Source organism: Pelecanus crispus, chromosome 1 (genome assembly GCF_030463565.1).
Source record: "Pelecanus crispus isolate bPelCri1 chromosome 1, bPelCri1.pri, whole genome shotgun sequence".
In the NCBI taxonomy this organism is placed as follows: domain Eukaryota; kingdom Metazoa; phylum Chordata; class Aves; order Pelecaniformes; family Pelecanidae; genus Pelecanus; species Pelecanus crispus.
The window spans coordinates 125745818-125760431 of NC_134643.1; the positions used below are offsets into that span (position 1 = coordinate 125745818).

Here is a 14614-nt window from a genome sequence, read left to right on the forward strand (position 1 = left end):
AATTTTAACCAGCTACTGAAACATAAAAGTGGCTACTTGCTAAAAGGTTAGGAGGGTAAGATAGAAAAACAGGCACATCCTTTTTTACATTTTAATTGCTGCTTTGTGTGGTATAGTTATATTTCATTATGTACCATACAGTATCCGAAAAAAAATTGTGATATGATGCAGTACAATGGGAGTGCCAGAATGACAGTGAAAATGTAGAATTCTAAGCCATGTTTTTTCAGAAGAGCTATCTGAGTTGCCTATAATGAGACGAGTAGTTCCCTAAAGGGATGGAGATAAACAGAAAACCTACAACAATCCAAACCTGTATCAGGTACTTCAGAAAATTTATTTTCTTACAATTGCATTTTGAGTATTTTTCTACTGTTCCATTGCAGTTCTTCCCCACAATTTTCCTTCTTTTTCTAATTTTCTGTTTCTTGGAATAAACACACAGGAGGATTTTTTCATCCTGTCTTAACTGAGATACAGTTTTTGAGCTACTCTAAAGGCAAAGAAAATTATTAGATGAAGAAATGGAAAGAACTTCAAGCTTCTGAAGGTAATACTAATAACTGTCTCTAAATCCTCCTAAACCCTCCTGAATACTAAAGGGACAAATTTTGCTCTGAATTAAAGTCACACAGACCATTGGCTAAGGACTATTGGTTTCAATTACCTAAAATTATGTCTTGCTCTCCTTAATAATTTGATGCAAATCAAATTAAGACTGGCCTAAATTTCAGTTAAACTTTAAGTGTTTAGGTAAGTGATTATCATTTTCCATAGTTCTTCCATGTAAAGTGTAAACCTTGTAATGTTATATGCAGGCAATACAAGCTTAATTTAAAAAAAAAAAACCAAACCCCATACTGCAAGTTTATATATCCTTCACATTATCCATTTGTGGATACTCAGCAATTGCATTAGAAATTACCAAAAACTGAACCTGCTATCCACTGAGAAAACACCATTTCAACATTTGTTGTTGTTCTAGGTGTTGGCTAGTAGTGGAATAGTCCAAGCTTTTCCCGGAACAAAGTCCCAGAAGAACTGGGAGGGTTTCCCCCGTTCCCAGATCAATTCACCATCACCCTTTGTTAGCCCGCTTTACTGGTGCTTCCCAGAAGTTGTAATTTGAATGTCTCTGACCCCATTTTCCCCTATGTTGCAGCCCTCCAGCATCTCCCATAGCACCTCATGACTTTAGGACTACCAAGTGTTTTCCTGTGTCCTAACTGTTCTTCAGGATAGTAAGTCCCCTGGTGGGCTAGAATCAATTAGCATAGTTTAGAGCAGCTACCAAGCTGATCTGATTTAAGGTCAGGGCTACTGAGTAGCTGATCTCTGAGTCAGGAAGCTCCTTTGCAGCATTGCACACTACAGCTGCACATTGCTAAAAATATGTCCTTAAGTACTGAGTGCAAATGTTCTGAAAAACAAGGGGCAGGAAGGTCAAAAACTCTGTAAGCTGAAAACAGTTAGCTGAAATACCTATGAATGGAAAGCAAAAGCTGCACGGTAGATCTGTCATTAACCTTTTGTCCTAATTCACCATGAAGAGATTTAAGGTAAAGGATACTTAGCCATGATATTTCTCAGGAGCTCTAGCACAGATAACAATCAGCTGCTGCAGTCCAAAGAAAAAGACTGAAAGACCACGTAACTCAAGGATTTCTACAAAGTTTACAAAGGCTTTATCTTGAGACTGCTAAAGCTCCTAAGCTTGTTCCTAGCGCTTGGTATCCTAGCATTTTCATACACGTATTATCTAATCTTCAAAGTACTATCCTTGTATCTGTTTTATCCTAAGGGAGCTGTGACCTCCAGAAGCTGTAAGGCACTAATCTCACATCACAAGACGAATCAATGGTAGAGGTAGTGTTAGCACTCAAAAGCAGATCTGGCCAAAAATTTCCACTGGCATGCTTTCTGTAAATGAAAAATTCACTCTCTATGAAAGCAAAAATTTCTGCATGAAGTATTGATAGAAAATGTTGATTTCTAATCAGATGCTATTTTCCAACTCTGAAGTGCCTTAAGCCTACACAGCTTACCAAGGAACAAATGAATGGGGAGCTCGGACTTTGTAGGCGCAAATTTTGCTTTAGAAGCACTGAAATAGTTCTTCTATGAAATCCCTTATGTAGGAATAGACTGTCTTCATTTTCATTCATAATAATAATCAACTTATCATTTTTGTTCTGCATCAAATATAACAAATTCAGAAAACGAAAACTGAAATTTGCTTTTCCAGTCATGTTTTCCTCTCTCAACCTTGTGGTCAGTATTTGACATCATGCTGCCTCTCTAAGGCACAATATAGTCCTGGCAAAGCATGCTTGACAAACAAACCCATCCATGCCCTAAATGAGACATTTTCCAGCTGACCAGAAACAGTGTCCCAGGAAATTTAATGCTACAAATATTTTTATTGTTTTATTGTTTTCTCACTTTTAAAGTTGTCATACAGCAACGCAAAAAATCAAATGGTGTGCAGGTCACAGTATGTGAAACCAAGGTAAGTATCATCACCTAACCAAAAAGCAGAGCCTGACAACATTTCAAATCAGTTCATTGTAAGCATACATTTGATTTCACTGTTATCAGCCAGAGTTTAAGGCTCTGGACCTGCATTTTCATATAAACTCATTTTAGGGTATGGCTTAAGACTGTCTGCCCCAGTCATATATATGTAACAATAATTATGGATGTAAAAAAAAAAAAAAAAGGTCGCTGAAAGTTAGATGCTGCCTCTAGAAAGATACTGGAAAGAAAAGGGCATAGGCTAAATAAAGTGGCAAGAAATTAACTCATAATACTTGATACAGTTATTATTGACAACTTCTATACTGTTCAGTAATCAGTAAAACAGGTCCTCTACCTGGCAAGACCTGGCAGCATTTGTATAATAAATACTTGGATCTTGGTTTCCAAAGTGCTGAGACAAAATATTTCTCTGAATTTTTTACAGTGTCTGAAATAATGTGAGGACTGCGAAGCAGCTTACCAAAATGACATTTTCACAGAAAAACATGAGGGGGTGTGCTATGTGCAAAACGGTGACCCGTGAGGGCAAGTGTTGTTAATTATCTGCAACCGATGAGTACCTAGAGCAAAGACTGGGATAGTATTAGAGGATGTGTAAGGTGCAGAGGTTTAAACCCTGCCTGATTCATATCCCATACTTCTGACTGGGAATGGTCCTTGTTGCTTGCTCGTCCTTGCAACACACATGGATATTGTCCTGGAGAGTGCTGGTTTGTGTGGGACAGAACTGTGGCAGGGAGAGGTGTTACCAACACAGAGTTATGAACGATTAACAATTTGGTGCTGTTGCTGGACAATTACCAGTTCTTGTTTGAACTTGCTCACTAGTCCTGTTGTTTAATCTGACAGTACAGATGTCACCAAGTGATTGCACAATACAGCACAGTATCCCTGGCGACACAACAACATTTTATGCTGGATGTCTCCAGAAAAGCTCTGGCAATTGACACTAGAGCAATTCAAGAGATTGCCATCTGGAGCCATCTGTATTGCCTTTTTGCCAGAAATACGGCCATTTCCCACTACAGAGTCAGCAGAAGCACATATGTGCCACCATCACTTTCAATAAATATGCCAGGATAGGAGCTGGAGTGGCTGACAAATTGGCATGTTTGCTCTTACCCTCATGTTGTGGCTTTTGCAGGGTGGGCAGTAACCCCTGGCAGAAGGGCAGGATGCAACAATTCCGTCATCCCCTGTGCCCTGCTGCCGGGCAGAGCCATCTGTCACAGCCATTGGTTTCACTTTCCCTTGTGTGTAAATAGGAATAATAGCATTGCCATTGCTTTGCCCTTGGAGGATGTTGTCCGGAGGCTTTCCTGGAAGACAAGCTAGCTAGCTGCTCCGTTGTGTCACATAATGGGTTTTGAGCTGTGTCACAAGGACATTGCATGGAATAGAAATGAGGCCACTCACCACTGTGAATGGCTGCAGGAACTAATTGTATTGAAGACAAAAATTTCATGGAAGAGATGCATGGAATACTAGCAAGTGCTTCTGTGACCACTGGAACTAATGACACCTAGTGTCCTATGGTTACATGTCTCGTGGTTGATTGACTTTGGTGCTGGAGCTTTTCCTCAGTGAGGACAAATAACAATTCCTCTTTTCTGCCCGGCAGTCTATTGTCATGAAATCAGTAAGCATTTTACGCCTTTGAGACTGTCACCCCTCTGTCAGCTTGGCTAGCAGATTCAAAAATGGGTTTATGGGGGGAAAAAAGAAAGAAAGGCAAGCAAAAAAATCACATAAGAAACTAGAGTAAAAACAGTATCTCAGACATGTAAATAAAAAGATATACTTACTGCCATCATAATTGAGTGTTGCAAATTTAGCTTGTTTCTCTGCACAGCCAGCACTGTTGCATACTCTCATTTGCAGTTCGTACCAGGTTGCCTCCTGGAGGTCATACAGTATGTAGGACTTTGACAGGGATGTCCGCTGAGCAGTTGTCCAGACTGTTGTCCCAAATGGCCGGTACTCTAGGGTGAAGGAGTTGATGGGGCAGCCACCATCATTCCAGCCTATCAGGTTCAGCCTCACTCTCGTGGTGTTGATACTAGCAAAAAGCTCTTGTTCCTTTGAAAACTGTGGCTCTAGAAGCAATGATACAAGTGAAATTCTTAAGTATTGCAGATACAGGACTCTCAGAAATGTAAAATTAAAAGAATAATTTCTAGGACAATCCTAACTTGATCTTAAACTCAATGTCTATATATTCAACTTCCCCCACCCCCCCTTCTTAAATGTTTTTTTCACACTTTGTGCCAGACTCACAAACCTAGATTTTCAAATCCATATGTAAAAAAAATATCCATACATCTCTGCATGGACCTGACTTGCCAGTTTGCATGGACTGGCATGAGTCAACTTGTAAATCTAGTGCAGACGCTTCATATCAGTAAATACCCCTGCTCACTGCTATGCAAAAAAGAAAGGGTTCAGAACACCATGTAGAAATACCCAGAAGACAAATACACTTGAAGATTGTCCACTGGTGCTCTAGTCTTCTTTTGAAGTGGAATTGAACACAATTTTGTTTGAGAGTATGGAGGCTTTCATTTGCGGAAAATGACAATTTTGGAGAACTTGCAAGTAAAAATCAAATTTTTTAAAATATTAATATGTTGACATTACACATGATACATTTGAAAATAATATATACTTTGAAATTTTTATTTCTGAGTTATGATGTTTCCATTCAGAAAGGGGATGACATTTCTACTTACTTATCCTACTTTGGGATCAAATGTTGGTTTCTGTTGACATATACATTAAAGTTTTTTTGACAGTTCTATGCAATACAGGAGTAATGACAGTAAAAATGGCACCTTAGAATTGAAATAATGACAGTAGGTGAACAAGACAGGTCATCAACAAATGTTATTTATATTAAATATTACTGCAGAGCACTTTAAAAGTATAATTGCAATTTGCTTAGCAGAAACAAAATATTTTTGCTATTGAAAGTTACACCTAATGTGACGAAAATTATCTATAATGTGCTTTTTTATTCTATATAATAAAGGATAACTTATCCAATGAGACTCTTTTTGCCATTTTTGTGCCTTGAAGGGATGTACCAAAATGCACTCCCTTTTCTAAATTCTACAGGAATCTAAAAGAAATTGGTGATTCCTGCTGTGTATTACGAACTACTGGCTCTGTTAATAGCTTTAGACAGAGTTGCTTCTGGAGGTCTTACTTGAATGAGAATGATCTCAGCATTCTAAATCACACAGTACCTGGTTCAGTCTGTAAATGTAACACAGGTAGTTTCCAGGCATGTGTATCAAGTCCCAGAGAAACTCAAAAGGTTGGGAGATCTGCTTTCTCATGAACCATTTGGACATAATCTGAAGCAGGTGTAAACCGTACTTTTTATGAAAAGAAAACTACAACACTCAACTTCTGCTTCTGTAAATGTCCCTGTCTTTAAGGTCAGCAGATCATTCTCCCTGACTAGTGATAATCTCAGCTTGTACGCAGCTGATCTGCAGTCTCCCCTGAGCTTCAGCAAGTCATACCAATCACATCAACTGTATACCAGGTCTTCCCTATGCCACTGAGTGTCAAATGAAATGTCCACCTTGCTGTGATGCTTGAGAGATTTGCAACAGCACAGGTGTGATGAATAGCATAAAGAAGGGCAGATGTACCTATCACAGTAAACTATTATGAAACTGCTCCCAAATCAGTTTCTTACAACAGGTGAAGAGATGCAAGATGAGGTGATTTTTAGAGCATTATGCAAAGCTACTCCACTCTGTTGACTTAGGGGTAAGACTTTCTGAAGTCCCTCTTTAAGAGGGTCTGTTGCAAAATTTGTTCATAGTCCTGACGCATATTTGCAATGTGGAACTACCCTCAGCAACCGGGACCATGGGACCCATTCCTGAGTTAGCTAAGAATTCCACAAATTTTGGCTGTTTTGCCTTGCAGAGCTTATCCAAACTTTTCCTTTATTTTTGACACTTACCCTGTCCAAAGGGTGCTACTTGCATGGCTCCTGCAATACCAGCTTGGAGCAGAAATGAGACATTGGCTCCATTTCCTCTACACGTAAATACAGTCCCTGTCTTCTTTCAACATTCAGACAAACAAAACCCTGAATTTTTACAACAGGAGAGGAAACAATTTCCTTATTGCAATAGCAGTAGTTGGAATTGCTATAGCCTATAATAGTGGAGACGCCCCTTTCCAGATATCTAGCAATCCATCTGAGAGAAAAATTATGAGAGAAAAAAGGAAGGAATATCAGCTGGTACGTGCTTCAAGTCCTGCAGCAACAGCCTCTTCTGTCACAGCATGGACACAATTGGAAATGTTTCCAAAGCCAATAATATTAAAATAGCCAAGTCTGTCTTCTCATCAAACCAAGATGTACAGCAGAATGCAACAGCTTTAGATGAGCAAAGGCGATGGAAATCAACGTACCTTTTCCAAGCGTTTTGGCCTCAATGATCTCGCTGATGCGTCCTGGCCCCACTCCGTTCTGAGCAGTTAGAGTAAACTTGTACCAAGTGCCACATTTCAGTGTTTCTAAACGGTAGGACCTCTCACTAGGGCTAATGGGAAAACTACCCCACTGCTCACTGTTATCTTCCGAGTACTGCAAAATATAACCTGCAGGGAAAGCACAGATGGCAACAATAAGCCAGACACAAACCACAAATTCTGCAGGTACTATGACAAGTCATTTAAAGACCTAATAAAACTAGAAAAATCCTGTGCACAGGAACACATACAGCTCTCCCCTGACTAAAAGATACCAGGCAATACATTTTGCCTACCCTTACAACAGCTTAAATACCATTTTTATGATCACTTCAAAGGGAAAAGCAAGGGGTAGACATTTCTAAATAGCCTTCAATCAGAAACAAAGACCAGATGATGAACCTGGACCCTCAAAAATGAATGGTTACAGATTACATGTCTGGAAAATCAGAGAGAGTAATTGTCATAACAGCTGAGGGTACACCAGAAGAAAGTGATTAAATCTGTGATTAAACCACCACAAAGAGAAACTGCAATTTACTGAAAGCTGTTATCACAACGACAGTGCACATTAAGTGCTGACAGCAATACAGATTGCTTTGTTTTTCTTTTTTTGTAGCCATTCATAATTATATACTAGTCCTATAAACATATGATAATTTAGGAAGAAGTTGCAATTAACCTGAATTATATTACCTCGGATAGAACTGCCACCATTGTCTCCAGGTATCCAGGAAAGAGTGATAGAGGAAGATGTAGTTTTAGATACAGTGAGTCTTGGCTGGTCTGGTGGAACTAGATGGGAAATAGTTAAAAATAGAAAATAGATTTAAATGATTAGACATGATCTTAATCTCTTCTAACAGTCATTTATCAAATAACTGTTTTGAGCTGCAAAAAATGCAATTATTTCTGTCAAAGTGTCTGTTTAGCTGACATCCTTGGTTAAGACAAAAGCAGACAACCTCTCATTTTTTATATTTAAATTTCTACACAATTCTGTCTTTCAGTTCTTAACCCTTTCTTTTCCCTGAATTTTGAGTATCTGTCCTGTCAGATCTAAATGACATGAGCTGCCCAACTGTTATTTTTCATTATTTTTCATATCTGTTTTAGTGAGAAGCTGAATATTTAGTGGTGGGAAACAGATGTCCACTTGCAAATGATGCCCCGCTCATACATGAGTTTGCAGGCTATTATGGCAAAAGTAAAAAAAAAAAAAAAAAGGTGTACACCAAGAGTTTCTGCAAGTGTAACTGTAAGTGCTAACTAGGTAGTATAGGTAGATCTGTGATCAGAGGCAGATCCATGCCTCTTCCAGATCACATCATCTATTCACTGAGGCTACTGGTATAAAGACGACACAACTCTATCAGCAAAGGCTGAACAAACCTGGAAAGAGTTCAGTTCTGCTGCTGCCCATAAACATGATGGCTGTGTCTAAACTGTGGGACCTAAGAACCACATGGTTCCCAGGACCAGCTCCTGACAGAGCACAGGGGTAAGAAAGAGCTCTCATCTCCCATATTCTGCCCAGTGTCCAGTTTCCTTTGGAGGAAAATCCAGCATGAAAGGGCAGAGAAGGAGCCATGCTATATCCCAACAAGTCACCCAGGCTAGGGAGAACTGGGATTGGGAACTGGGACAAGGAATTGGGACTAGAAATGAGACCGGGAACTGGGACAGTTCAGGCTCAGCCTAAGGACCCCAAATTGTACCAAGTATAGTGGCTAGGTTTCCAGAGCTCAATGCTCAGGGGCATGAAGCAGCAAAGTAGCCAGCTTTCTCTTCACCTTGATAAATCTATCATGAATCTACCGTATAAAAGGTGTCTACTGAGCCAATATGATCATATCCTAGTTATAGTCGGGAAAGCTCAACTTTAAATTCTCTCTGAATCATGTAACTAGTCCTTTTGTACAACTAGGGTAACCAGAACCATGGCACAAAACCAGTAAGGCCATGGAAGATAGTGTTTGCTAAAATAGTAATGAATAGCGGGTGAAATTAGAGCTCTGAAAGGTAAATATTTACTAACACTTCACCCAAGTCTTACACCTGCAATGCTAGGTTCAGCAATTGAAAAGGGGAGAAAGGGAAGTTCCTGTTTCAAACCCTTGGCACTGCTCTCGTCATGCACAGCAGCACTGTGTCTGGCTTGTCTTACGGTGTTTTCTGAACAAGTGTTACTAGACGTTTCCAAGCTCCTCAGAAACGTAGACAAATTGAGTTTTGCTGCCTGAAGAGCAAGGAGTAAGGCATGGATGGTGTCTGTCATGGGAAAGGATCCAAGAAGCAGTGGCAGAGCTGGGATGGAAAGCCAGGGAGGAGAGATGCCAGGGCAGTCACACCTCCTCTGGCCACTGCCACTGCAAGAGTGGGAAGGGAGTGGTGGTGTCGGTGACCGCTGCCGGCAGGAGCTGCCATTTCCCTGCTCTAGTTACTGCTCAACAGACACCAGCCCACATGCAAGGCAGCCCAGAGGTCACAAATGCTCTGTCATGTCCAGCAGTCTGCTGCCAGAGGACATTGCCTGCTTTGCCTGTGTTTACGGAGTAGCTCTACCTGCAGAGTGAAACTCCAGGAAAAGCTCCCCACTGCAGTCCATGTTCAAGTCATCACATCGCAAAATAATGAGTGCTGATGTGAAGTGGAAGCTGCTGGTTTACAGCTACAGACTAGTTCAAAGAGAAGCTGATTTTACTGCCCTCACAGGGCTAAACAGTGCTGAAGAAAACAACAAAGACAGTTTATAGTCTAAAGGAAAATTCCCTACGTGGGATGGATTTGTTCCATTATTCTGACTGACCTGGCTGAATCCATGGAGAGAGACTGTACACACTACACTGTGAAAGATTTATTGTAAAACCTTTCACCACAGCTTCACCGTACCTACAAAAGATGGTGGTCCCACATATTAAATGCCAGTCTTCCTCTGTCCCTCAGGGAAGTAATATTGATTTGCTTTTAGTTACTGCAGTTCAATAACAACAAGGATATGCAATTACAAAAATACTTAGTGAAATATAAAGATGAGGTTTCCATTTGGTAGTGTTTTCTCTCCCTGCTTTCTGTTGTGGTCATGCTTCAAACATTGCAGAAGAGCATCTTAGGCTCTACTGGATTGTAGGTAAGTTAATATACACTATGGAATTTCTTTCAAAGCTTAGTGGACTGGTTTATGCAGAGGGAGTTGTATCGTGGTTGAGACAATTTCTTTCTGTCTTCTTTTATGTTTGCACTAGAAATTTAGGTTGCATATCGAGGGACAGGAGAGTGACTGGCTGCAGCACGGCCCATATTCCCAACTCGGTTATTTGCTTCCATCTGGTACAACAATTTGCAGCCAACTGAAGCACTCTTAGGATCTGCTTTAGTGTAAGTAAGCAAGGAAATCTCCTGGGTAGTGAATTCTATGTATGTGAATACACATGCTCTGTTCCACATTACTGTTAATGTGTCTTTCTATATTGTCTTTTGTTTTACACATATCAACACCATAATGGATACATTACGTACATTTCAACATGCATATAAAAAATAGCTGATAATACATACTAGTTGAAGTTGTACTGACGTGTCATTTTAAATGGTTCCTCATGTTCACCATCAGTAAAATTCTGCTTTTGCATAGTTAAGTTTTTGTCCAAGGTCTCAGTACAGAGGCAAATTTCTGTTGATAGCTTTTCAGAAGCTAAAAGAAAAGCCTTCATTTTTTTTTTTAAATTTTGCAATATTTAAATGATACATGTAATATTTGTGAGGAGAAGGCATAAGCTGATATTTTCTGTGTGAAGAACCAGAAAATAACTGAATGCAAACACTCAGTTGTCAACCCTACAAAAGTTTAAGTACAGAGTTAACTGTAAGTGTGTGAAACATTACACTAAAAGCAAAACATTTACTATGTCATAAAATGCTGATGGCTGAGTCAGAATGACCTGCATAATATTTTATTTATTCATTTGGAAGAATGAAATTTGTATTAATACACATTAATACTAATATTTTATTACATATACCTGCAAAGACATAATCAGCACATAGCAGTTAATAGCTGCGATAACAATGATGCGATAGATCCAATAGTCTTACCTTGTACCTGCAAATTCAAAATTATTTCATCTGATCCCCAGTTGTTACTGGCCACGCAACTGTAGTATCCAGAGTCTTCTGCTTTCACAGTACGGATGACAAAGCTGCCATTGCTAAAGATGCTTCTTCGCCCATCAATCATCACTAGACTCGGTGTCCCGTTACTACCTCACAGGAAACAAAATGCACACATTAAAGAAGTTACAATCAAAATTAATCAGAACTGGATTTTTTTTTTTGAACCAACTAAGAATAGAAAGAAAGAAAAAGGTGGGGTGTCCTTTTTAATAAAGACAGCAAAGGAATATTTTCTGTTGGGAAACACCTGCCATTTGCTTAAAGAACACACATATCCTGGCCCAAATTTGAGTGAAAATGGGAACTCACTCCTTCCTTAACTATCTGCTATTTCATAAAAGTGCCAAAATAAGAGTAAAAGGCAGTTCCTGGCTACAAAGTCTATCCTTATAAAATAGTAGATATTTGTATCAATGCACAAGACGGTTTTCATAGCATTGCAGTACCACTGCTTACACAGTGCTTGGATGAAAATTCTTGCCTGTGTGTATTTCCAAGTGACTCTGTCAAACTGTGAAACTAAAGATCAAAACAGAATAATGGAAAACAAGACACGTGCAAGACATGTACACTGCACTCCACAGCACAATTCAATGCATCAGCCATTTTGCTTTCTCAGACTAAAACTATTCTGTGTGCCTGAACTTAAAACAGAAAAGACTCCCAGGTTGTACGTTTTGAATATTTACCTTTACCCCTTTGTTTTAACTTTTCCTCCCTTTTGATACCTTCTAATCACCACAGCCAATTAATTTTAGTTCAAGAAATTTCTGAACTCCTCATCTGCTGTGACTGTGTGCAGTCCCTGCAAATGTTCCTTCTTCTTCCTGACGCAGTCACTCAAGACCACCCACATCACAACCCTCAGGATTTTAAGCAAATAGGCTTTATTTGAGCTATACATTTAGTTGCTGGTTACCTATCCTTCATCCATTTGACTGTTGGAGCTGGGTCTCCAACAGCTTTGCAAGGGAGGACAATGTCCTTCATCCAGGGAGTTGTCACTGTGCCGCTGAATGTCAAAATCCTGGCAGGAGCTGAGTAAGAGAGAGCAAGAAAGACTGAAATTAGGTGTTCATTCACACAGTCCTTGGAAGGGAAACACAGACGTCCAGAGTCAAATGTGGAAAACCAAGCCAATCTGTTTCAAGCTGTGCTTTTAGGAAACCAATTTATTTTAACTCATAACATCAGCTATTTATTCAAGCACGAGTTATATAGTTTTGATATCTGGAAGACAAGTAACTAGAAGAGAGATGAGGCAGAGGACTGGAAGAGTCCCTGCGGAGAAAAAGAGCAAAATCATCTTTACTGATTTTTATATATTTCATAGTAGAAATTACGGGTGAAAATTATGTCCAAGGGATTCTTCTCTTCAAAATTCCAGCAGGAAGTGTCCACAGTAGACAGGTATCTTACAAAAGCTAAATTATTGATACATCACTGTTACAACAGCTATGTTATTATGCAAAATAAACCTTCATATATGAAAATGTGAATACATTGCAAAGAGACTGTCTGAAGCCCGCAAATAAGAACAAACTCTTAAGCCAGTTTAATTTGTGTCAGCTCTCATATCACCTAAATATATCAACAAAAATATCACTGCTGTAGTTTTATTGTATAATATACAGGAACACTAGGGTTGTGTTAGAGTTTCATTGTACGTTATTACTCAAGAATGACCCATGATAGAAATAGACTTCTTGTTGGCCTCTAAACATACATTTCAAAGGCACATACTGAATACAGATACACTAAATACTGTATTTTTAGAACTTATACTTAATAATCCATTTTGTACCAATTAGCAAAACATGAAGATAAGAGCCAGCATCACACATAACTGGGACATTTCATCTCAATGGGTTTTTATTGTCTACAAATAATATGTATTAAAAAAAAATCATGCATGAAAGAACAGGCCCTGAAGAGTTAAGGGAAATTACTTGAGTAGGCTGCAGTGGGACTTGAAATATTAATAATAAAAAAAAAGATTTCATAGATTATATGAACCGTTTGGACTGTGTTGCCTATGTTCTCTTCAAATGTTGTGGAAGACTAAGCTGCTCAAGGGATTTTTCTCTGGTCAAAATTTTAAATGAAAACTTAAGAAGTTTTAAAGATTTAGGGTAACGAACGAAGTCAAGGTTCAGTAATGGGACAACACTACTTTCCTAACAGCCAAGCATCAACATGTCCCGTCCTGGCTAAACAGCAGCTGAAGACCCCTGGCTCCCTCCTCCTGGTAGCTCTGATGGTTAGTCCCGGCAGGAGGGTGCTGTGGCATGTGCCGCCCTGAGAAGGTGGTACAGCAGAATGATACAGAGACACTGGTCAGTCAGTAAGTCTAATGATACAGCCTTGTTTTCCACTGTAGCACTCCTAAGGCCATATCTTCTAGAAAATACTTACACAGGCCCATACTGCCACAAGCCATGAGCTAATTAACCAAGCTAACCAAAACAGAAAAATGCTTGGAGACATGGTGTGAAATGCTGACTCCATTGAAGTCAGTGTTAGAAGGCTCATCTGCCTTCAGTGGTGCCAGGTTTTTGTGGCAGAAGACACCTAACGGTACTCATGCCATCTTTAAATAGCACCAGGAGATGCTGTCAGCTGTCACTATCTACAAAACACATCTGTAAGCATCTGGACTGCTCCTAATAGCTGCAAGGCATTCTGAGCAATGGTGGTTAGAAACTCAAATTCCCGGTCCATGCAAAATTCCCTCAGTAACATGAAGCAAACTCATACAAAATGAGCTATTAATCCTTACCTCCCTGGCTTTCCCACCTCTCCAGTGTTTCTTGAAATATCCAGCTATTTCCAACTGCTGTGAGATACTTTAGGACAAAGCTTGTGTAATGCAGGAATCCTGCTGAAGCCTTCAGCAAGACACAGCACCATTGTTACCAAACTCTTTGTGATAGCCCTTCATTTTTAACAGTTATTTCAACAGTGAATTCTTCCTTAAGTCATAGGTTGGATACCAGATCTCCAGAGCACAACATCTATGTTGTAGCTCCTGGTTTTCAATATCCTGTGTGTCCCATTTTACAGTGATCTGCAGAAGTAACACAAACTTCAGAGAAGCATAAGCCAGCGATAAGATCACAGACCATAACTCAGAAGTGCACCTTACAAAAGCATACTGCACTATTTTTGTGAAAGTACCAACAGCTTTCTATGCATTTTCTTATTCCTTTCACATACTGAGTGCTTTTAAACAAGATGGTAAAACAGCATGAAAATTCTTAACTCCAATTTTCTTTATAGCTTAACTTCCAATAATGTTCTGAGACTGCTAACAGGTACACAAACAAAACTAGAAACAAAATAAAAGCCCAGGGAAATTAATCTGAAAGCAATATGTTTGAAATGCTCACAGGCATTCATGAGGTTA

The 14614-nt window shown here is 39.4% G+C and overlaps 1 protein-coding gene across 3 annotated transcripts in view; it reads right to left on the bottom strand.

Annotated features, from left to right (window-relative positions):
• The window catches only part of DSCAM (DS cell adhesion molecule), a 435274-nt gene that overhangs the window by 46243 nt on the left and 374417 nt on the right, over positions 1 to 14614 (bottom strand). For all 3 annotated transcript variants that reach the window (XM_075710780.1, XM_075710791.1, XM_075710770.1), the window contains exons 22-26: positions 12128 to 12245; positions 11131 to 11294; positions 7732 to 7830; positions 6976 to 7164; positions 4344 to 4634 (exon numbers count right to left, since the gene is read on the bottom strand). In XM_075710780.1, coding sequence (XP_075566895.1) covers positions 4344 to 4634; positions 6976 to 7164; positions 7732 to 7830; positions 11131 to 11294; positions 12128 to 12245 — 861 coding nt within the window. The remainder of the gene's footprint in view (positions 1 to 4343; positions 4635 to 6975; positions 7165 to 7731; positions 7831 to 11130; positions 11295 to 12127; positions 12246 to 14614) is intronic.